This window comes from Rana temporaria, chromosome 8, assembly GCF_905171775.1.
Source record: "Rana temporaria chromosome 8, aRanTem1.1, whole genome shotgun sequence".
In the NCBI taxonomy this organism is placed as follows: Eukaryota; Metazoa; Chordata; class Amphibia; order Anura; family Ranidae; genus Rana; species Rana temporaria.
The window spans coordinates 15,307,478-15,332,674 of NC_053496.1; the positions used below are offsets into that span (position 1 = coordinate 15,307,478).

The window sequence follows — 25,197 nt, forward strand, 5'->3', positions numbered from 1 at the left end:
GGGAAATAAAGGGATTGTGGGTGAACTAAACAGTGAAAGAAAAGGGGTATCTGATGATACTAAAATGAACACTACAGATGAAAGTGAACAAACACCTAGAATCCTGTAAAGGTTTAACAGTGAAAATACATAGTAACATTGCTACTACATATACAAACACCAAAACTAGTATAAAATAAGTGGAAAAAAGTGCAAAACTGTCAAAAATCACACATGTGATAAAGTCCTGTCCATAAATAAAGGTCAGATCTAGAAATCCAGTAATTCCAAAACGGAACAGTGTCTAGATGAAACACCTCCACCCAAGATGCAACGTGCAAAAATGAAATCTTCAGTGATGACACCTCTGAGTGTGCTAGCAGCTCACCTCACGGCTGTTTGTCCAAACAGTTAACAAAGATACTGATCGCAGTTGGATGAATAGGCTGGTGAACACCTCCTCCTGACTCCTAAGACAGCTCTCAGCGACCAATTTGTGTCATGGTCCCTGACTGGACCGGGAGATGTGTGTTTACACGCACAGCTCCCGGTCCCCGCTCTGTAACGAGCGATCGCGGGTTTCCCCGGCGGTGGGCACGTGCGCCCCTAGTGCGCCTCTAGCACCCGCTTCGAGAGCTGACGTTATACGACGTGCTCTCGCGCAGGAGAGCCAACCTGCCACCATAGAACTGCGGCGGCTGGTCGGCATGTAGTTAAAAACTTCGCAAAAATTTAGAGCATGTTCTAAATTTTAATGACCATTTTTAACATCGTGAAAAATGCTCTGGAGTCCACACACGATCGTTTTTAATGACATTAAAAAAAAAATTGCATTTTTCACATCACGAAAAACGGTCGTGTGTACGCGGCATCACAGTTACAAGCATAACTCCCACAGGCAGCGGCATGATGGGACCTGTAGTAACAGCTGGAGGGCTACCAGTTTAAGACCCCTGCTCTAAATACTTACTTGAGCCCAATATCGATCCAGCGGTGCTCTCCTTTCTCTCTCTATCCTCACAAAACATGGAGGCAGCATTGGCTCCTGCTTCTATCAATCAAATCCGGTGAGGAGGGAGAGGAGTGTGGAGATGAGCCGGGCTGTGTGTATGTCTATAGAGCAGCTTGCTATGGGGGCACTGGAAAGGGAGCGTCGGCAAGGGACCACAGAAGAGGCGGCTCGGGGCTACTCTGTGCAAAACCATTGCACAGAGCAGGTAAGTATAACGGCCCAGATTCACAAAGCACTTACGCCGACGTATAACAAGATACGCTGACGTAAGTGCAAATGTGCGCCGTCGTATCTGTACACCGGACCCACAAACTAAGATGCGCCTAAAAACAGGCTTCATCCCGCCAACGTAACTTGCCTACGCCGGCGTAGGGTGGGCGCACATTTAGGCTGGACGCATGGTGGCGCTCCCATTGATTAGCCATTCAAATATGCAAATGAGTGAAATACGGCGATTCACGAACATATGTGCGCCCGACGCAGTGAGCGTAAGTTGTACGTCCGGCGTAAAGTTATTCCCCATAAAGGAGGTGTAACCCAGCAGCAGACATACAAAGGTCTGCACCAGGGAACACAAGCCGGCGTATTTTACGTTGGACGTGTCTGGCTGGGCGTAGGTTACGTTCACGCCGTACGCAGTGATCCGGCGTAGTTTAGGCAGTTATTCCGAGGTAGTTGTGAGCATGCGCAGGGGGATGAGTCCACGTCTCGGCGCATGCGCAGTTCGTGATACGTATCTGCTTGGCGCACGGCCCATCATTTACATGGGGTCACGCCTCCTTTGCATGGCTCACGCCCACTTCCACCTACGCCGGCGTATGCCTTCGAAACCCAGCGCAGCGTTGGGAGCACTGGCTTGGTGAATTCCATGCTTGCCTCTCTGCGCTGCGTTGGGGTAGCGTACATTGTTTGCGCTACGGCGGCGTAATGTGCGCCCGCTCTCTGTGAATCTGGGCCTACATCTTTATTTATTTAAAAAAATTAACCTCTAGAATCACTAATATTGCATACTTTTGTTAGTTTTGTTATTTTGTTACTTTTGTTAGTTTAAAGTGTTTCCGTGGCTAAAGGAAAATGTAATTCTTCTTCTGTTAGAAAAAGCCCTTTCCCATTTTGTAACAATTATGAGATCCAGTATTTGATATGCTGTACACTGATACTTGAAAATTAAATCTTGTTTTGTAGCTGAGCCAAACAGAATTGAACTTTTTATAAAAAAAAAAAAAAATCTAGAGAGTTAATAAAGACAACCAGATATTGTTTCAAAAAACTGAAATATACAGTACATTGAAATGATTGTAAAGGTTCAGTTTAAAAAAACAAACCTGCCCCCTCTTCCGGGGTCCCTCAGCGGCGCTCCTGACTCCTCCTCTTCTCAAGTGTCCCGCTGGAGAAGCGCTCTCAGACAGGACACCCGGACGGGTGCGCTCCCATGTCCTGTTGCGTCTGTTGACACAGACAGCAGGACTCGGCTCCGCCCCCAGCCCCCATGTCATTGGATTTTATTGACAGCAGCGGGAGCCATTAACTGTGCTGCTATCAATCTATCCAATCAGAACACGAGACACGGTGCTGGTGTGCTTGTTCCCTTCGCGGGAATTACAGGGCTCAGCTATGTATAAAGGGGGGGCGCTGCTGCAGTAAAGAAGGGTTTTCACCTTAAAGGGGTTGTAAAGGTTCATGTTTTTTCACCTTAATGAATCCTATGCATTAAGGTGAAAAAACATCCGATAGTACCGCTGTTTACATTCCTTGTAATAGGAATAAAAGTGACCCATTTTTTTTTTGAGTAAAAATTTATAAAATAAATAAAAATAAATAAGAAAAAAAAATTGTTTTAAAGCTTCCCGACGAGCTCGTGTGCAGAAGCGAACGTATACGTGAGTAGCGCCCGCATATGAAAACGGTGTTCAAACCACACAAGTGAAGTATCACCGCGGTTGGTAGAGCGAGAGCAATAATTCTAGCCCTAGACCTCCTCTGTAACTCAAAAGATGCAACCTGTAGAATTTTTTTAAATGTCGCCTATGGAGATTTTTAAGGTAAAAAGTTTGACGCCATTCCACGAGCGGGCGCAATTTTGAAGCGTGACATGTTGGGTATCAATTTACTCAGCGTAACATTATCTTTCACAAAATAAAAAAAGAAATTGGGCTAACTTTACAGTTGTCTTATTTTTTAATTAAAAAAAGTGTTTTTTTTTTTCAAAAAAAGTGCGCTCGTAAGACCGCTGCGCAAATACGGTGTGACAAAAAGTATTGCAATGACCGCCATTTTATTCTCTTGGGTGTTAGAAAAAAAAAATATATATATATATATAATGTTTGGGGGTTTTAAGTAATTTTCTAGCAAAAAAAAACTGTTTTAATCTTGTAAACACCAAATCTGAAAAACAGGCAAGGTCCTTAAAGTGGAGTTCCGGCCACAATTTCACTTTTTAAATATAAATACCCCTGTAATACACAAGCTTAATGTATTCTAGTAAAGTTAGTCTGTAAACTAAGGTCCGTTTTGTTAGGTTGTTACTTTATAAAATAGAAATTGACTGGGGCCATCTTAAGTGTGGGCATCATGAAGCCAGACTGTATAACTTCCTGGATTTCAGCCTTGCAGATCTTGCACATGCTCAGTGCTGCACAAGCAGTGTAATAGGTTTCAGATCAGGTTTCAGCACCTGTACTGTCCAAGTCACATGATTCTTCGAGACTGGGGAGTGCACAGGATCCTGGAAAGTTACACCCACTACATTCCCAGGAGTCTGTGCGGTGTAGGTTAGGAAGCTTAAGCACCTAGGTGCAGGAAGAGGGAAGATTAACTATTCTGCCTAGCAACAACACATTGAAGGCATCTAAAAAAAAAAATTCTTAAAGGACAATTTTTTTTAAAACTACTGATGTAATGTTATATTTATGGGTGGAACTCCACTTTAAGTGGTTAAGGTGAAAAACGGCGAGGGTTTACAACCCCAAGGCTGTCTTAATGAGAGGGCACACCTGGGCACTGCCCAGGGGCCCCAGCTGCACGGGGGGCCCCTATTTTTCCCCAAAGCAGCTGGTCCTTGAGCCCAGGCTGCCCCAAAACTGGGGGCCCCATGATGGTACTGAGAGTGATAGATACACAGGGGAGACCGTCTGCCTCCTACCTACTTGATGTCTGTTTACCTGCACTGTCATCATTGTAGGGGCCCCAGAGCATTACTTTGCCCAGGGGCCCATTATGCTATTAAGATGGCTCTGTACAACCCCTTTAACCACTTGCTTACTGGGCACATAAACCCCCTTCGTGCCCAGGCGAAATTTCAGCTTCCGGCACTGCGTTGATTTAACTGACATTTGCGCGGTCGTGCGACGTGGCTCCCAAACAAAATTGGCGTCCTTTTTTCCCCACAAATAGAGCTTTATTTTGGTGGTATTTGATCACCTCTGCAGTTTTTATTTTTTGCGCTATAAACAAAAAAAGAGCGGCAGTTTAAAAAAATATATATATTTTTTTTTACTTGTTGCTATAATAAATATCCCAATTTAAAAAAAAAAAACTATTTTTTTTCTCAGTTAAGGCCGATACGTATTTTTCAACGTATTTTTGTAAAAAAAAAAAAAAAAACGCAAAAATAAGCGACAAAATGGGGAACAGAATTATGATTTTTTTTTGTTATTTTTTTTTTTACTAGTAATGGCGGCGATCTGCGATTTTTATTGGGACTGCGATATTGCGGCAGACGTATCGGACACTTTTGACACAAATTTGGGACCATTCACATTTATACAGCGATCAGTGCTATAAAAATGCACTAATTACTGTATAAATGTGACTGGCAGGGAAGGGGTTAACACTAGGGGGTGAGGAAGGGGTTAAATGTGTATCCTGGGTGTGTTCTAACTGTGTGGGGGGAGGGGGGTGACTGGGGGAGGTAACCGATGCTGTGTCCCTATGTACAAGGGAAACAGATCGGTCTCCTCTCCTCTGACAGCACGTTTAGCTCTGTGTTTACACACAGAGCTCCACTTCCCTGCTGTGTTCCTGACGATCGCGTGTACCCGGCGGACATCGCGGCCGCCAGGTACACGCATCGGCTCTTCAGCGATGCGCCGGGACAGTGTTTACCCGCTGCGCACCCCCCAGAGGCGCGCGCGCGGGTAATGCACTTTAAAAGACGTCCACTTGGCACTTGAGAGCCGCGCTGTTGACGTCTTTTGTCAATAGCGCGGGTCTCAAGTGGTTAATATTGGTGAACTGTTCTATTGTAATATCCTTTGTAGATAACGTCTAGGCATTTTCTCTTATAGGACACAGTCGTGACTCTTCAGGCTATGGCCAAGTATGCAGAGGCTACATACAGTGACAAGGTAGATAAAACGGTGACCGTTGCTGCCATGAAGACAGGATTTTTGGAGAAGTTCCATGTAGACAACAATAACCGACTTCTCGTCCAGAGGAGGAAACTACCAACCATCCCCGGAGACTACACGGTGACTGCTACAGGAAGTGGTTGTGTCTTTGTACAGGTACGTGGGAAATCCCATATATTTCTTCTGTTCCATCCATTCTCCAATCATCTCATCCCGTTATCCTTTCCTTGTAGACGGTTCTTAGATTCAACATCCCAGTGGTAAGAAATGAGGCCACCTTTGCAGTCAGTGTTGAAGTAACACCAAAAAAATGTGTGCAAGATCCAGTGAAAAAAATTGGACTTCTCATAACTGCTCAGTAAGTCAAACTTTGTTTATATTCAGCATCATATAAGATTTCATAATTAAAGCGGAGGTTCACCCTAAAAACATGTATAGAACATTACATTCTGCATACTTCCAACATTTACAGTATGCTGTTTTTTTTTTTTTTATTGCTGTACATACCGTATTATTGCTATTTTCCACCCGGCTTCCGGGTGCTCACTCCCGCGGGAGTAGGCGTTCCTATGCAGAGGCGCAGTGTCATGTGGGACTTCGCCCAGATGATTGACGTCTTAAGAAAAACTTCCCCCCGGCGGATAAGGCGCGTCACGAGTTTCCGAAAGTAGCCAAACTGCGAGTCGGCTCTATACAGCGCCTGCGCAGTCAGCTCTACACGGCTCCTAGTCGGTGCGCAGGCGCCGTATAGAGCCGACTCGCAGTTCGGCTACTTTCGGAAACTCGTGACGCGCCTTATCCGCCGGGGGGGAGTTTTTCTAATGACGTCAATCATCTGGGCGAAGTCCCACATGACACTGCGCCTCTGCATTAGGGTGACCACATTTCCAAACTACCATTCAGGGACACCCCCCCTTCCCAAAAATCAGCTTGTGCTGTAACGAATCACAGCACAGTGATTGGACACAAGAGGCAGGATTTATGATTTCTCCAATCACAAGCAGGGGGCGGGAATTGTGCTCCTCCAGGCATTCCCGGCCAGGGCAAGTACTGTCAGTGAGTAAAGCAGTGATTTGGCGGCCATTTTTGGGGGCATCAGATTGGCCCGGAGGGAAGCTGTGTCAGTTTCATTCCAGGACACTGTATTGTCCTGGAATGAAGGTGCCCGGGACAGACCAGCAAAATGCGGGACTGTCCCAGGCAATCCGGGACACATGGTCACCCTACTCTGCATAGGAACGCCTACTCCCGTGGGAGTGAGCACCCGGAAGCCGGGTGGAAAATAGCAATAATACAGTATGTACAGCAAAAAAAAACAAAAAAAAACAGCATACTGTAAAAGTATGCAGAATGTAATGTTATATACATGTTTTTAGGGTGAACATTCTTTTAGGCCGGGTATTCCCAGCATGGGGTGCGAATCAGGTCTGAATTTTTTCCTGAATTTGCACCTGAACCTGACCCAAAGACACACAGGACCCTTTTAAAATGAGGAACGTGGCCCTGTGTGAACCGGCTTTATTGCGAGCCGAGCACACTTGCATGTCATATGAATTGGATGCGGGTAAACCTGTATCCAATTCTCATCGAGGGACACTATTTCTTTTTTTAATAGAGGACTTGTCAAAAACTGTCACATTCTGGGCCTGTTGTGGGGAGTGCCGGGCCTTCCTCTTTGAGGTGTTCCCAGTTAGGGAGGCTCCATGTAACTACCTAGTACCCTACCAAGACACAATGCACTATGAACCAAGGTCACCACTGTGGCCATGTCATTTGCAAAGCAACACCAGGTCTCTCCAGACCTGGTGGAGAAGGAGGTCGATAGTACTCACCAGGGCTCCCCCATGGACTATGGGGTTGAGCGTTTTTTCCCAGTGCCAGCGGGGTCAAGCTCTGTCGAAAGCCTGCATCAGAGGTACCATCCATGGAGGCGATTGAAGCACCACCACCTACAGCAGCACACCAGGCAGGGGAATATGGTTCTCTTGGGCCATCAGTGGTATACCTGCCAAGGAACCACTACAGTCGGTGGTGGTGTGTTGGTATTCAGCCCCTTGTGAGGAGCTTGAGGAGTGGCTTGGGGCTTTGTGGGAAATCCCTAAAGGTACTGCAGTGGCGGCGGAGCTGGAAGAATCTGTGACTCGGGTTGCTCCACCTGCAACATATTCACCAGTCCCCACTGCTGTTTTGCCTGAGAGGAAGCGCTAACACAACGTCCCCATGGAAGCCGTGACACCCTCCTTACCATCGAGTCAATGGAGGAGGAAGGGGGAAGACCAGCAATGCCACAAAGACCCCCCCCCCCCCACAATGCCCACCATCTTACTTGCTCCTAGGACAGGGCTGCCACCTCATGCAGTTGTCGTGGCTCCAGTGGTGGATGATCAGGGACATTAGGGAACTTTATGGACATGAGTTTCCCTATGTCCTGGAAGATTTGTTTCATATCTTAGAGGCACAGTGGCATGAGATGCCTAAACACCATCGGGTTCTTGCAGAAGGGACAGCCACCTGTACAGAGTATATCAGGAGTGGAACTATGGACATCATATTTACATAGACACAGGGCTTTTTTCCAGGGGGAACTTGGGGGAACTCAGTTCCACCACCTCTGTCTCAGACCCTTTGGTGCCTGCTCACCACAATCACTTGTAAACACAGAAGTCTGTTTTCTGTGTTTACAAGTGACAGCTTTGTAACCCCCTAAACTCTGCACTCTGTATGTAATGCAATTCTGGTATTTAATGCCCCTGTAAGACCCTTCTACTGTTTGTGAAATCTGAACGGGTCGTGGTTGAGTTCCTGCACCTATTTTCTGAGAAAAAAAGCTCTGCATAGACAAGGTGGTGGTGGCCAGTCCCAATTCTGAGGACATCCATTATTATGTAGTTAGGCGGGTCCGGGGTACAGAGGAGTGGAGAGAGTACCTGGACCCCAAATACTACATCTAGTTTGGCCTTCAAAATTATTTGATTTTGTTGTTTGTTTTATCAGAATGCACTTTCATTACTGCATATTGGGCCAGATCCACAAAGAGCCGGCGTAACGTAAAAATTCCCATTTAAGTTACACTGCCTTAAAATTTCTACCTAAGTGCCCGATCCACAAAGCACTTACCTAGAAATTTTGGGCTGTGTAACTTAAATTCCGCCGGCGCAAGGCGTTCCTTTTCAAATGGGGGCGATTCCCATTTAAATTAGGCACGCTCCCGCGCCGGCCGTACTGCGCATGCTCGTGACGTCATTTTCCCGACGTGCATAGCGCAAAATTACGTTACGCCGAGCTTTGTGGATCGCGCCGGGTCAATAAAGTTGCGTCGTAAAAAAAAAAAGATACGGCGGAAAAAAAAAAAATTAAAACAAAAAAAAAACGCGTCGCTGGACAGAAGGGTCTGCTTTTACAAGGTGTAAACAGTTTACACTTTGTAAAAGCAGCCCTAATTTTACACATGCAACTTAATACTTACAGAGAAAAAACAAAGCAGAAAAGCTTTGTGGATCTCCGTAAGTGCTAATTTGCATACCCAAAGCGGCATTTCGACGCAAAATGCCCCCAGCGGTGGATGCGGTACTGCATCCTAAGATCCGGCAGTGTAAGTCCCTTACACATGCCGGATCTTCTGTCTATCTCTTGGAAACTGATTCTGTGGATCAGTTCCAAAGATAGAAACAGGGATACGACGGAGTATCCCTTTTGAGGATCTGGCCCATTGTGTGTGTGATTTGCTCCTATTAAGGTACGGCCTCAATAGTAACAAATCGCACACACAATATGCAAGTACAAGTAGCGGAGGTGTGCACAATAGCAGCGAGCAGCAGGATGCAGCCTTATGGTGGACTGTGTGGGGGAAGCCAGCGGAGTGTTAGGCCACAGAGAGTAGGGAAACCGGCCATGGCTTTGCCCTAGCTGCCTAGTTCGCCTAGTGGTAGGAGGCACTCGTGACGAGAATAAGGCCCCATACACACGAGAGGATTTATCCGCGGATACGGTCCAGCGGACCGTATCCGCGGATAAATCCTCTCGAGGATTTGCGCGGATTTCCATCCGATGGAGTGTACTCACCATCGAATCGAAATCCGCGCCGAAATCCTCTGGCGATGACGTGTCGCGCCGTCGCCGCGATTATGACGCGGCGACGTGCGCGATGCAGTCATATAAGGAATTCCACGCATGCGTCAAATCATTACGACGCATGCGGGGGATCCCTTTGGACGGATTGATCCGGTGAGTCTGTACAGACCAGCGGATCAATCCGTTGGGATGGATTCCAGCGGATAGATTTGAAGACATGTCATCAAATATTTATCTGCTGGAAATCCATCGCATGGGAGAAAAATCCGCGGAAACAGATTGTACACACCATAGAATCTATCCGCTGAAACCGATCCGCTGAGATTTTTCAGCGGATAGATTCTATCGTGTGTATGGGGCCTAACAGTGTAGCGCAAGCCGGCGGGGACTCTTTCCATGCTGCCCCCCTGCAACGTGCTGCCCTAGGCCTGGGCCTTGTTGGCCTAGGCCTGGATACAGCCCTGGATGTATGCGACCGTCGGAAGCCTGTCGAAAGCCTGTCAATCAAATAGGAACGCCCAGTCCAGCGGATCCATCCGTTGGGATGGATTCTAGCGGATAGATTTGATAGCATGTCATCAAATATTTATCCGCTGGAAATCCATCCCAGGGGATAAATATCCGCGGAAACAGATCCGCTGGAGTGTACACACCATAGGATCTATCCGCTGAAACCCATTCGCTGGGATTTTTCAGCGGATGGATTCTATCGTGTGTATGGGGCCTTAGGCCCCGTACACACGACAGAGGAACTCGACGTGCTTGGCACGTCGAGTTCCTCGTTGAGTTTTGGGATGAAGCCGCCGAGGAGCTCGGCGGGCCGGCTTCTCCCATAGAAGAACGAGGACAACGAGAAAATAGAGAACATGTTCTCTATTTTCTCGCCGAGTTCCTCGGCGGCTCCATCGAGCCAAAAGTGTACACACGACAGAGATTCTCGGCAGAATCCGGGTTTTGACCGAGTTTCTCGGCGAATTCTGCCGAGAAACTCTGTCGTGTGTACGAGGCCTTAGAGTAACCAAATCCTGGAGCTGCACTAATCGAAGATTACAAAAAAAAGAGAAAGATGACAGAACATACAGCTATAAAGCTCTGCAGGATAATCAACAAAAGAATAATAGAAATGATGATGACTCCATAACTGTAATTTATGGGATGTGTTGGGGGTCTCATACTGAACAATAAAATCATGCTACAACTTTTTAAAAAATATTTGCAGATACACAGGTGCTCGAAAGACCTCCAACATGGCTATTATAGAGGTGAAGATGTTGTCTGGCTACATTCCTGTGAAGAGCTCACTAAGAGAGGTACTGTATGTCATTTCCCTTTGTGTTTGGATTTTATGGGTTTTTATTATATTTAGGGGCAAGAGAATTCAATACAATAAATACTGTAAAGATTGTCGTATACCATTATGCAATTTCGGTCTGATTTCAACATCTGAGTGTTGATAGTTTTAAGCCGCGTACACACGATCGGTTAAACCGATGAGAATGGTCTAATGGACCGTTTCCATCGGTCCAAACCGATCGTGTGTGGGCCCCATCGGTTATTTAACCATCGGTTAAAAAAAAGCCAACTTGTTTTAAATTTAACCGATGGATTCCTAACCGATAGAAAAAAAACGATCCTTAGTAGGCACAACCATCGGTTAAAAATCCACGCATGCTCAGAATCAAGTCAACGCATGCTTGGAAGCACTGAACGTTTTTTTCAGCACGTCGTTGTGTTTTACGTCACCGCGTTCTTTTTTTTTTTTTTTTTTGAAATTTTTTATTTATAACGGAGAGACCGGCCTTCACGGCCCACAATACAGAATCATTAATTAACAGCATGTACAGCAGGGCGAAACAATACATACATCCCAATGTAACATAGCAGAGCCCTCTTCGGGGCCCTTCCCGGAGTCATATTTGCCCATTTTCCCCCCGTGTGTCATCTCATTTCCACATGAAGAGGTTAGTATAGGGGGTGGAGAACTTAGACCATTGTGTGCCCATGTGTCCGTGGCATGTGGTTATAACTACGGGGGATCTGCATGACTCCGCCCTGGGGATCCGTTCCTGGTAATCCAGGCCGCATCAGCCCGGCCTCCCTTCCATTTCTTATTTATAGAGCTGAAAAGAAGCAGAGATAAGAGAAACATAATAGTACAGAGATAGGGAGAGGAAGAATATCAGGGGAGGCACAGAGGGGGGGGGGGGGGGGGGGGGTGTGGCCAGTGTCTGCTGGGGTGCAGCTGCAGCTACATCATCTGTTCGCTCCCCTCGGAGGGACTGGCCCTCAGTGGAGTATTTAAAAATGTTCCAGAGCTGCCAGGTGTCTTTGTAGGTTTCCTGTCTGTACGTCACCGCGTTCTGACACGATTGGTTTTTTAACCAGCGGTGTGTAGACGCGACTGACCATCAGTCAAAGAGATACGACGGCGTATCTCCTGATACGCCGTCGTATCTCTGTGAGCCGCCCGTCCTAACTATGCGACTGATTCATAGAATCAGTTACACATAGCTAGCCCTAAGATCCGACAGGGGGAATTGAATTACACTGTCGGATCTTAAGGATGCAATTCTAGGCCGGCCGCTAGGTGGCGAGGCCATTGCGGCCGGCGTAGAATATGCAAATGAATACTTACGGCGATCCCCGAACGTCCGAACGGCCCGTCGATCGTTTCCGTCGAGTTACGTCGCGTAAAATTAGGGCTTAGCCCTAGTTGTCCTAAGCCATGTTAAGTATGGCCGTCGTTCCCGCGTCGAAATTTAAAAATCAACGTCGTTTGCGTAAGACGTCTGTGAATGGCGCTGGATGCCATTTACGTTAACGTCTAAGCAAATGACGTCGGTGCGACGTCATTTAGCGCAATGCACGTCGGGTAATTTACCCGACGAAGCATGCGCAGTACGCTCGGCGCGGGAACGCGCCTAATTTAAATGGTGCCCTCCCCATTTGAATTGGGCCTGGCTTGCGCCGAGCGCATTTACGATACACCGCCGCAAGTTTACAGGTAAGTGTTCTGAGAATCAGGCACTTACGCTGTAAACCTGCGGCGGTGTAACGTAAATCACATACGTTACGCTGCCCAGGAGCAACGTAATTGTATGTGAATCTGGCCCCTTGGCACCAACTTGAAAAAATTTAAGCAAAACCACAGAAAAGTATTAAAAATTTTCCTATCATGAGTGATTTTTTTTTGTTATTCAGTGGCTACATGCCTTTAAGCTTGTGCGAAAATATTACTTCCTCTGGAGAAGTCAGTTCCCTCTTCTAGGAGTATATCATTATTTGCTATGCTGGCCTAACTACTCCTTTCACCTCCTTGTTAGGGATGAGCCAAACACCCCCCCGTTCGGGTCGCACCAGAACCTGCGAAGAGACCAAAAGTTTGTGTGAACTTTAGAACCCCATTAAAGTCTATGGGACTCGAACATGAAAAATCCAAAGTGCTCATTTTAAAGGCTTATATGCAAGTTATTGTCATAAAAAGTGTTTGGGGACCCGGGTCCTGCCCCAGGGGACATGTATCAATGCAAAAAAAAAAGTTTTAAAAAAACTGGGGTAGATTCAGGTACATTTGCGCTTTTTTTGCGGAGGCGCAGGGCAACGTTTTTGCCCTGCGCCCCCGCAAATTTACTGCGCTGCCCTTGACTCACGGAGCAGTAGCTCCGTAAATTGCGTGGGCGCGCCGGCAGAATGCCCGGCGTAAGCGCTCGCAATTTAAATGATCCCGTAGGGGGCGGGAATCATTTAAATTAGGCGCGTTCCCGCGCCGATCGTAGAGCGCCTGCTCCGTCGGGAAACTTTCCCGACGTGCATTGCGGCAAATGACGTCGCAAGGACGTAATTTGCTTCAAAGTGAACGTGAATGGCGTCCAGCGCCATTCACGAATCACTTACGCAAACGACGTAAATTTGAAATTTCGCGACGCGGGAACGACGGGTATACGTAACATTGGCTGCCCCTGCTAATAGCAGGGGCAGCCTTACGCGAAAATCGCCGTACGGAAACTACGTAAACTGCGTACGCAGGGCTCGCGTAACGTTGTGAATCGGCGTTAGTATGCAATTTGCATACTATACGCTGAGCACAACGGGAACGCCACCTAGCGGCCATCGCAAGAATGCAGCCTAAGATATGCGGGCATAAAAGCCTTATGCCGCGCATATCTTAGGCTGCAGTCGGCGTAACGAGGTTCCTGAATCAGGAGCATTCGTTACGCCGGGGCAAGTAAGCAATTGCGCTGTGTAACTATGGTTACACAGGCGCAATTGCTTCTTGAATCCAGGCCACTGTTTTTTTTTTCCGGGAGCAGGGATTTGAATAATGCTTAAAGTGAAACAATAAAAGTGGAATATTCCTTTAAATTTCGTATCTGGGGGGTGTCTATAGGATGCCTGTAAAGTGGCACATTTTTTAGAACAATACCACAGCAAAATGACATTTCTAAAGGAAAAAAAGTAATTTAAAACTGATCGCGGCTATAATGAATTGTTGGGTCTCGGCAATACAGATAAAACTCATTGAAAAAAAACGGCATGGGTTTCCCCCATCCCCCCCCCCCCCAGTCCATTACCAGGCCCTTTAGGTCTGGTATGAATATTAATGGGAACCCCGAACCAAAATTTAAAAAATAAAAATTCAATACCAGGCCCTTCAGGTCTGGATTTTAAGGGGAACTCTCCACCAAAATAAAAAAAAATGGCGTGGGGTTCCCCCCAAAAATCCATACCAGACCCTTATCTGAGCACGCAGCCTGGCAGGTTGCAGGAAAAGAGGGGGGGGTCAAGAGAGCGCAGGAACTGTTCTAAACACGGGAAAGATTTGCCACTTTACAGACATGCTATAGACACCCCCCAGGTATGAAGTTAAAATAAATATTTCACTTTTATTGTTTCACTTTAAACATTATTCAAATCCCTGCTCCCGGAAAAAAAAAAAGTTTTTTTAAAACTTTTTTTTTGCATTGATACATGTCCCCTGGGGCAGGACCCGGGTCCCCAAACACTTTTTATGACAATACCAAATGCATATAAGCCTTTAAAATTAGCACTTTTGATTTTTCATGTTAATCTCCCATAGACTTTTAAACGGTGTTCCACAGCTTTCGAATTTGCCACGAACACCGCAAATTGTTTACATATTCAGTGAACATCGGGCTCATCCTTACTGACCGGTGTCTTTGGGTACCTTTTAAAGAGAAAGTAAACTTCCTCTACTGACTTTTACCTATAGGTAAGCCTATAATAAGGCTTACATATACAGTATGTAAATATCTCCTAAACGTGCGCCATTTACATTACATGCAGCCAGTGACATGACTGGCACAGGTTCTCTGAAGGAATGGACACCCGTTCCGTTCCTTCTGAACCCTGTGCCGTGAACGGCGCCTTCTGCGCGCATGCGAACCCGGAAGCAAGACTTGTGAAGATGGAAGCGGCTGCAGTGTTTCAAGGTAAGTTTCACATAATGTGCTAGTATGTGATGCTTACTAGCACATTATGACTTTACGTTGCAGGAAAAAAAAAAACATCCAGCGGTATACAACCACTTTAATACAATCGTGTGTGTATTGTACTGTGGAGTCCTAATACCTTCTAATACATACAGCGTTTTCTCTTCACAGATGGAGGCAAAACATGGGATCCAAAGAAGTGAGGTTGACAATGACTTGGTGACATTGTATCTGAATGAGGTTTGGGATTACTGTATTTAGATTTTTTGTGTCTATATGCATAAACACATAGGGGCAGATTCATCAAGAGATACGACCGCGGATCTCCTGATCCGCCGTCGTATCTCTGAGATCCGCCGTCGTATCTGTGAGAGCCGACGATCGGATCTATGAGGCTGATTCATAGAATCAGATTCCTCATAGATCTCCCTTAGATCCGACTGGTGTAAGTGACTTACACCAGTCGAATCTTAGGCTGCAATCTACCGCCGGCCGCTAGGTGTCGTCGCTTTTTTTTACGCGTCGGATATGCAAATGAATAGAACCGCCGATTCAAGTCCGTACGCCCGCCCGTCGCTTTTTTTTAACGTCGTTTGCGTTTGGCTTTTTCCGGCGGATAGCTACCCCTGCTATATGAGAGGTAGCTAATGTTAAGTATGGCCGTCGTTCCCACGCGAGATTCAAATTTTTACGTCGTTTGCGTTAGGCCCTGTACACACGAGAGGATCCATCCGCTGGAATTGATCCGCGGACCGGCTCCAGTGGATAGATCCCCTGGTGTGTACAATCCAGCGGATCTGTTTCCGCAGATTTTTATCCCCTGGGATGGATTTCCAGCGGATAAAAATTTGAAGACATGCTTTAAAATCTATCCGCTTGAATCCATCCCAACGGATTGATCTGCTGGTCTGTACAGACTCACCGGATCAATCCGTCCGAATGGATCCCCCGCATGCGTCGTAATGATTCGACGCATGCGTGGAATTCCTTATATGACAGCGTCGCGCACGTCGCCGCGTCATCATCGCGGCGACGGCGCGACACGTCATCGCGATGGGATTTCAGCGCGGATTTCGATCCGATGGTGAGTACACTCCATCGGATCCAAATCCGCGGAAATCCTCGAGAGGATTTATCCGCGGAAACGGTCCGGTGGACCGTATCCGCGGATAAATCCTCTCGTGTGTACTAGGCCTAAGTTGATCGCGAATACGGATGGCCGCAATTGACGTACCCGCCGAAAACATTGACGTCCTAGCGACGTCATTTGGAGCATGCGCACTGGGAAATTTCGCCGCCGGCGCATGCGCAGTTAAATCGGCGCGGGAACGCGCCTGATTTAAATTGTACACTCCCCCTTGCCGCGGAATTTGCATTCCCGCCGGGGGAGTTACGATCCGACGGTGCAATTTTCGAGGTAAGTGCTTGATGAATACTGCACTAGCCTCGCTAAATTGCACCGGCGGATCGTAAAACACGTAGATCGAGCGGATCTAAAGATCTGCTGATCTACATGAATCTGGGCCATATAGTATAACTAAAGGCTTAACAGGTATATAAACAAACACTATGAGATACAGAAGGGAGTTCAGAGGTTCCACCCACAAATAGCAGCACTGAATAATATGCTAACAATATTTTAAATGTAATGCACAAAATCTATTAAAATACAAACCATAAAATTGGATGCTACACAGTTTCATATGTAAACAGATGTAAAAATGTGAATGCCAACACCTCACATTATACAAAAAAATTAGGCTAACTTTGCAAGAAGAAAAGTTGCAGTGACCGCCATTTTATTCCCTAGGGTGTCTGCTAAAAAAAATATATATATAATGTTTGGGGGTTCCGATTAATTTTCAAGCAACATTTTTTTGATTTTTACATGAAGTAGAAAAGTACCAGAATAGGCCCGGTGGAGAAGTGGCTAATGGACTTTCATTCGGCACATTGATTCTCATTTAAGCACCTGGTTGCACCCTCATGATTTTGGAACTTTTTGGAAATACGTTTTTGTGTATTTTTTGTTTACATCACAGTTTTTATATAATACATTCAAGTTAGGAGTATTATTCAATTAGATTATATCACTTATTTTTCTCAATACATGGTCACACATGCTGAGATTATTTAAAGGAACAGCGCACCATTCGTTTTTTGTTTAGTGTTTATGGGCCAAATCCACAAAAGGGATGCGACGGCGTAATTGCTGTTACTCCGTCGTATCCCTGTTTCTAACTATGGAACTGATCCACAGAATCAGTTTTCCATAGTTAGGCAGAAGATCCGGCATTTGTAAGGGACTTACACTGCCGGATCTTAGGATGCAGTACCGCATCCGCCGCTGGGGGCATTTTGTGTCGAAATGCCGCCTCGGGTATGCAAATTAGCACTTACGGAGATCCACTAAGCTTTTCAGCTTCGTTTTTTCTCTGTAAGTTTTAGTTTGCATACGCAAAATTAGGGCTGCTTTTACATGGTGTAAAGTTAGTACACCATGTAAAAGCAGACCCTTCTGTCCAGCGACGCGATTTTTTTTTAAATTTGAATTTATTTTTTTCCGCCATATCTTTTTTTTTTCCCGACGCAACTTTATTGACCCGTCGCAATCCACAAAGCTTGGCGTAACGTAATTTCGCGCTATGCACGTCGGGAAAATGACGTCACGAGCATGCGCAGTACGGCCGGCGCGGGAGCGCGCCTAATTTAAATGGGAATCGCCCCCATGAAAATAGGAACGCCTTGCGCCAGCGGAATTTAAGTTACACAGCCCAAAATTTCTAGGTAAGTGCTTTGTGGATCGGGCACTTAGGTAGAAATTTTAAGGCAGTGTAACTTAAATGGAAAAATTTACGTTACGCACGATCTTTGTGGATTTGGCCCACTATTCCTGTCCAGGATTTGGGTTGCAGCAGTTCTCAGACCAGCGCAGAGATACATTTTTTGTTTATTTGAAGTCCTCCAACACACCTATTTGTTGTGGAAGGGACAGAAACAATGGCCCGGATTCAAAGAGATCTGCGCATTATTTACGGAGGCGCAGTGCAACGATTTTGCCCTGCGCCCCCGCAAATTTGCTCTGCTGCCCTTGATTCCGTGAATTGCGTGGGCGCGCCGGCAAAATTGCCTGGCGCTAGAGCACGCAATTTAAATGATCCCGTAGGGGGCGGGAATCATTTAAATTAGGCGCGCTCCCGCGCCGAGCGTAGAGCGCATGCTCCGTCGGGAAACTTACCCGACGTGCATTGCGGCAAATGACGTCGCAAGGACGTCATTTGCTTTCAAGTGAACGTGAATGGCGTCCAGCGCCATTCACGAATCACTTACGCAAACGACGTGAAATTAAAATTTCGCGACGCGGGAACGACGGTTATACTTTAGCATTGGCTGCCCCTACTATTAGAAGGGGCAGCCTTACGCTAAACACGCCGTACGGAAACGACGTAACTTGCGTACGCAGGGCTCGCGCAACATTGTGAATCGGTGTTAGTATGCAATTTGCATACTATACACTGAGCACAATGGGAGCGCCCCCTAGCGGTCATCGCAAGAATGCAGCCTAAAATATGCGTGGCATAAGAGCCTTATGCCACGCAGATTTTAGGCTGCAGTCGGCGTAGCGATGTTCCTGAATCAGGAGCATTCGTAACGCCGGAGCAAGTAAGCAATTGCGCTGTGTAACCTATGGTTACACAGGCGCAATTGCTTCTTGAATCCGGGCCAGTGACTCCATTTTCAGCAAATGTTATTCGAAGTTATATTGTCATCTTGTTATTAGAAGTCATTTTGTCATCTATTGTTTGGATATATTCAGCCCTGATTTGTGTCTTTTTGTCTCCTTAGATAGGACATGATTCTGTACTTATCAACATCCAGATAGAACAGGACATCGAGGTTAAAGGCCTGAAGCCTGGTACTGTGAGAGTGTATGATTATTATGAGACAGGTAAGATGTCAGATTAGCATTAGACTCTGTCATTAACTGAAACATTTCCAGTTTTCGATTTTCATACAAACAGTTGTACAAAAAAAGTCTAGTCAACACACTCAAAAATGCCTACGAAAGACTTCAAAAGTGATTTTTACATTCAGCTTTGGAATGAACATCATTTCCCATTCGAAAACCACATACTACATGGACGTTGTTAGAAATTTGTTAATTTAAGGCAGGGGTCTCCAAACTTTTCAACACGAGGGCCACATTGTAGATTTTACAAGTTTTCGGGGGCCGAAAAAAAAAATCAGTTATGTATAAAATATCAACGGTGTCCCCATCAGCGGTGTCGCGGTGTCTCCATCAGCGGTTTCCCCATCAACAGCATCCCTATCAGCAGTGTCCCCATCATTGCTGATGGGAACGCCGCTGATGGGGACACCGGTGTCCCTATCAGCAGTGTCCCCATCAGCGGCGTCCCCATAATTGTTGATGGGGACACTGCTGATGGGCACACCAATGATAAGGACACCACTGAGTGGAATGCCGGTGTCCCCATCAGTGGTGTCCCCATCAACAGCATCCCCATCATTGCTGATGGGGACAGCTACCGTCACCGATGCGCGGCACCTTCCCGCCCGCTGTTTGAAGTTGCGATCCCACGAGTGACGTCACAGGCGCGGCACCTCCCCTCTTCCCGCCCGCTGTTTGAAGTAAAGAGCCTTCCATGAGGGACGTCACAGGCGCGGCACCTCCCCTCTTCCCGCCCGCTGTTTGAAGTAAAGAGCCTTCCACGAGTAACGTCACAGGCGCGCCACCTCCCCTCTTCCCGCCCGCTGTTTGAATTAACGATCCTTCCACGAGTGTAGCAGTGGGCAGGAAGAGGGGAGGTGCCGTGCCTGTGACGTCACTCGTGGGATCGCAACTTCAAACAGCGGGCGGGAAGAGGGGAGGTGCCGCGCGGCGCCTCGGCTTCTCTTGTTTAAAAAAAAAAAAACGGCGTGGCAGCATGGGCGGCTTTGTTTACACTGCGGACGGCGGGCCGGATAAAACACCAAGGCGGGCCGGATGTGGCCCGCGGGCCGGGGTTTGGAGACCCCTGATTTAAGCCATAATTTCCATTTTGCTACTTCAAATTTTTCTTGTCACTAGGACCAAAAACAAACATTGCTTCTACCTCATTTAATGATTAGAAAACTGAATCAATGTTCTAAAAACAAAGATTTTGTAATGAAATTCCACTAGTGTATGACCAGCTTAACCACTTAAGACCCGGACCATTATGCAGGTTAAGGACCTTGCCCCTTTTTGCGATTCGGCACTGCGTCGCTTTAACTGACAATTGCGCGGTCGTGCGATGTGGCTCCCAAACAAAATTGGCGTCCTTTTTTTCCCACAAATAGTTTTCTTTTGGTGGTATTTGATCACCTCTGCGGTTTTTATTTTTTGCGCTATAAACAAAAATAGAGCGACAATTTTGAAAAAAATTCAATACTTTTTGCTATAATTTTTTTTTTACTAGTAATGGCAGCCATCAGCGATTTTTATCATGACTGCGACATTATGGCGGACACATCGGACACTTTTGACAAATTTTTGGTACCATTGTCATTTTCACAGCGAAAAGTGCTTTAAAAATGCACTGATTACTGTGAAAATGACAATGGCACCACTAGGGGGCGCTAAGGGGTTAAGTGTGCCGTAAGGGAGTGATTCTTACTGTAGGGGGCGTGGCTGTAGGTGTGACGTCACTGATCGTCGTTCCCTATAACAGACCACACAGAAGAACGGGGAAGGTGTTTTTACACTCACCTCTCCCCGTTCTTCAGCTCCTGTGACCGATCGCGGGACACCTGCTGCGATCGGGTCCGTGGGTCCCACGGGTGCGGCCACGAAGCCTCGGACCGGGTCGCAAACGCGCAACCGGCGGCACGCTCGCGACCCCGCGGCTGGGCTCTTAAAGGCAACGTACAGGTACGTGCTTGTGCCCAGCTGTGCCCTTCTGCTGATGTATATCGGCGTGAAGGGGTCCTTAAGTGGTTAAAGGTTCGTTTTTTTTTTCTAAATAGGTTCCTTTAAGCTAGTGCATTGTTGGTTTACTAACCTTTTCTTCGATTTTCCCTGCTAAATTTTTGTTTTCTTTGTCTGAATTTCTCACTTCCTGTTCCTCCTCAATAAGCTGTTCTGGCTCTTGAAGTCATTCCTCATAATTGAGATCCTCCAGTCCCCTTATTAATTTAGTTGCCCTTCTCTGGACTCTCTCCAGTTCCAGCACATCCTTTCTGAGGATTGGTGACCAGAACTGGATAGAATACTCCAGATGCGGCAGAACCAGAGTTTTATAAATTGGCGAAATTATACATTTGAATGAAAACACTGGCTCACAGTGTCTTACCTGTTGCTGTGTTTTTAGGTCATGAAGCCTTTGCAGAATACAACTCTCCCTGCAGCTCTGGTAAGTGCAATTATTCTGGTTTTAGTTTTTCATACATCACCCAGAATCCCATGTGCTGAGATTTCTGGAGAAAAGAGCTCAGTCATTCTCACTAGAATGTGACGCTGACATGGTGACCTCAGCACCGTTAACTATTTTAGGCTGGAAGATTACTTAAAACCCCCAAAACATTAAGGGCCCTTTCACACGGGACGGATCCGTGATGATCCGCCCCGTGAACCTCCGCTTGCTCAGCGGGGATCGCTCTGTTGATCCCCGCTGAGCCGGCGGATGACAGGGCGGTCCCCGCACACTGTGCAGGGACCGCCCTGTCTTTTCTCCGCTCTCCCCTATGGGGGGATCGGATCAGGGGAGGGCTGGCAGGCTTAGGCCTGGGGGGCAGGTTCAGTCAATTAGCCCATTGAACCGCTGTATCATCTCACCATCCATGGCCCATCTGTTTTTTTAATGCAGCATTACCAGTGCAGTCAACTCCAGTGCCCATCAATGCAGCCTGATAACTGGGGCAGGTTACATGGGGTATATATGGGGGGGTGGGGGGGTCAGCTATGGGTGTCAGGATCTCTCACCACTGTGATCTCAGCAGGTCCTTGCACGCCACGACCTCCTGGGGGGGTAATGCTCCTGGTCCCCGCTTCTAAGAATCCGGTCTCCGGGAGTTGTAGTTTCCTCTGCGCTGCTCTGTTTTCCACCCACCGGGAGCTTGAGCTTGGACTACAACTCCCGGGAATGCAACAGCTAGTGGTCAGCCACCGTGGCCATGCTCCGGGCCCAACTTCCTAGACCAGAATAAAAAAGAAAATGGTAGTGGGCAACTGCTGCCGGCCATACAGTAAGTCAGGGTGGCCTGGGAGGCAATTGCCACCCTGCCCCCTGGCCCAGCCCTCCCCTGGATCGGATGAACACGGAACATCTGTCCGTGTTCACCCGATCCGATCCGCAGAGGGTTTTCCTCCATCTGCAGAATCGGAGGATTGCGGAAGTGGGCGAGATCGGGTGTCAGCTGATGTTCATCCGCTGACATCCGCGATCTCATAGGGACCAATGTATGTCCCTTTTTCATCCGCACACAGATGGATGAAAAATCGGACATACGGTCCGCAGGTGTTAAAGGGGCCTATAAATTCTCTGAAATAAGTGGTGACAGTTACTTTGTTAATGTCACAAGATAATTTTGCTACTGATATATTTTTTTTTTTGCGCATGTAGGAGTAATTGGGTGTCTTTACAGTCTCCTAAATCACTTTTACTAAAAAGCCGGCAGCTGGCAGCTGAAGCAGCAGGGTATTTGTTTACATGGTGGTTCTTTACATGCCAACACTGCTGGCAACATAGTGACCTTATTGGCAGGTTAAGGGTTAGAGCCGGTTCACACTGGGGCGACTCATCAGGCGACTCAGCCGTCTGACAAGTCGCGTCCCATTGTATTCAATAGAACCGTTCTAAAAGGAACGACGCAAAAGAAAAAACGCCACTGGTTATAGCCACGATGAGTCCAGGGGGCAGGGCCTTTTTGAGGAGTTATAACCATATAGGCCCGGATTCTCGTACGAGTTACGCCGGCGTATCTCCAGATACGCCATCGTAACTCTGAGTCCGAGCCGTCGTATCTATGCGCCTGATTCAAAGAATCAGATACGCCAAAATTTCACTAAGATACGACCAGCGTGTCAGTTCGTGACAGGCTAGTGCAATACAAAATAGTGCATAGGGCGTACTTTACCCCCCACAGGCTGCACAAAATGAACCCCACACACTCACAGGAGTGCTGGCGCTGTGGCACCTCCCCAGGCGATTTTTCACATATTTTCTGGCAGTGCCCAGAGGTGGTGCATTATTGGGAGGCGGTGTTGGAACTGACCAACAAAATTGCTGGGACTCACTTGCCCTTGACTATGGAGGTATGCCTTCTGGGCATCATAGACAACGTTGTCCGAACCTCAGCCAAACGCACACTAGTGAGCGTACTGCTCTTTTATGCCCGTAAAAATGTGGCCATGCATTGGAAAAAACCCTCACCCCCATCCCTGGTACAGTGGCGGCGCCTGGTAAACACCAGCCTTCCCCTATATAAAGACACATATGCCAATCGCGGATGTCCGCAGAAATATGAAAAGATATGGCGGGTCTGGGTGGAGGAGCCAGAGACTGCTGGATAAGACATTCTTTCATTCCTTTTTTCTTTTTTTTTTCTTTTTGGTGGATGAGACTCTCCCCTTCCCCCCCCCCCCCACCACCTCCTTCCTTGAATATGTCGGTTGATACGAACCTCAGTATGTTACCATGTCTAGTTTGCAAGGGTTACTGTCTTTCTGATGTATCAGCTGCATCTCATGAAGAATTGTATGACGTTGAGCTGTCCATGTCTTGTTTTGTCTAACTGTACTATGTCTTGTGTTTGAAAATTCTTCAATAAAAATATTTTTCAAAAAAAAAAGATACGACCAGCGTAAGTCTCTTACGCCGTCGGATCTTAACTGCATATTTACGTTGGCCGCTAGGGGCGTGTACGCTGATTTACGCCTAGAAATATGTAAATCAGCTAAATACGCGAATTCACGAACGTACGCCCGGCCGACGCAGTACAGATACGCCGTTTACGTTAGGCTTTTCCCGGTGTAAAGTTACCCCTGCTATATGAGGCGTACCAATGTTAAGTATGGACGTCGGAACAGCGTCTAATTTTTCATATTTTACGTCGTTCGCGAATAGGGCTGTGCGTCATTTACGTTCACGTCTAAAGCATTGGCTTCTTGCGGGTTAATTTGGAGCATGCGCACTGGGATACTTTTACGGACGGCGCATGGATACGTTACGCCCGCACAAAGATACACGCTTCTACGTGAATCCGGGCCATAGTATACGGCTGACTTATAACTATTAATAAGTGTGCTTTTGACAATGTTTTAGGGCATAACCATGTTCGTCTCTTTCATTATTTTTATTTCCAGATACTAAAGGAAATGCAAGCTAAAAACAGGAAAACCGAACTGAACTGGAATGCTCCAGAAGGGATCAAGGCTTATTTCATGTTGAGGTTGTGTTCTGCAAAAATAAATTTATGATACAAAACGTCACATTGTTTCTGTTCCATTATTTGATGATTATTACTGTCAAGTCAATAGGTAGTTTTCTGCTATTCCTGTCCAGTGTTTTCTCAGTTATGGTCTACTGTCCGTTGATGTAGAATGTGACGCTGACATGGTGACCTCAGCACCGTTAACTAATTTAGGCTGGAAGATTACTTAAAACCCCCAAAACTTTAAGGGCCCTTTCACACGGGCGGATCAGTAATGATCCGCCCCGTGAACCTCGGCTTGCTCAGCGGGAATCGCTCTGTTGATCCCCGCTGAGCCGGCGGATGACAGGGCGGACTGTCTTTTCTCCGCTCTCCCTATGGGGGGATCGGATGAACACGGACCATCTGTCTGTTCACCCGATCCGCAGACGCAGGGTTTTCCTCCGTCGGCAGAATCGGAGCATTGCGGAAGCGGGCGAGATCGGGTGTCAGCGGATGTTCATTCCCTGACACCCGCGATCTCATAGGGACCAATGTATGTCCCTTTTTCATCCGTACACGGATGGATGAAAAAGCGGACATACAGTCCGCAGGTGTGAAAGGGGCCTATACATTTTTTTTTTTGAGCATGTAGGAGTAATTGGATGTCTTTACAGTCTCCTAAATCACTTTTACTAAAAAGCCGGCAGCTGAAGCAGCAGGGTATTTGTTTACATGGTGGTCCTTTACATGCCAACACTGCTGGCAACATATAGCCGGATACAGGTAGACTTACGACAATGTATCAGTAGATACGCCGTCGTAAGTCCGAATGAACGCCATCGTATATTCAAGCGTATTCTGGAAACCAGATACGCTTAAATTTGGCCAAGATACGACCAACGTAAGTCTCCTAGGCCGTCGTATCTTATGTGCATATTTACGC

General features: G+C 46.9%; 1 protein-coding gene across 1 annotated transcript in view; it reads left to right on the forward strand.

Annotated features, from left to right (window-relative positions):
- Window positions 1-24,330, forward strand: part of LOC120946695 (alpha-2-macroglobulin-like protein 1) — a 171,444-nt gene extending 147,114 nt beyond the window's left edge. The window contains exons 30-36 of the mRNA XM_040361325.1: window positions 5,278-5,496; window positions 5,574-5,698; window positions 10,631-10,721; window positions 15,033-15,101; window positions 18,708-18,810; window positions 21,212-21,253; window positions 24,205-24,330. Of these exons, the coding sequence (XP_040217259.1) occupies window positions 5,278-5,496; window positions 5,574-5,698; window positions 10,631-10,721; window positions 15,033-15,101; window positions 18,708-18,810; window positions 21,212-21,253; window positions 24,205-24,227 (672 nt within the window). The 3' untranslated portion in view covers window positions 24,228-24,330. The remainder of the gene's footprint in view (window positions 1-5,277; window positions 5,497-5,573; window positions 5,699-10,630; window positions 10,722-15,032; window positions 15,102-18,707; window positions 18,811-21,211; window positions 21,254-24,204) is intronic.
- Window positions 24,331-25,197: the final 867 nt, after the last annotated feature.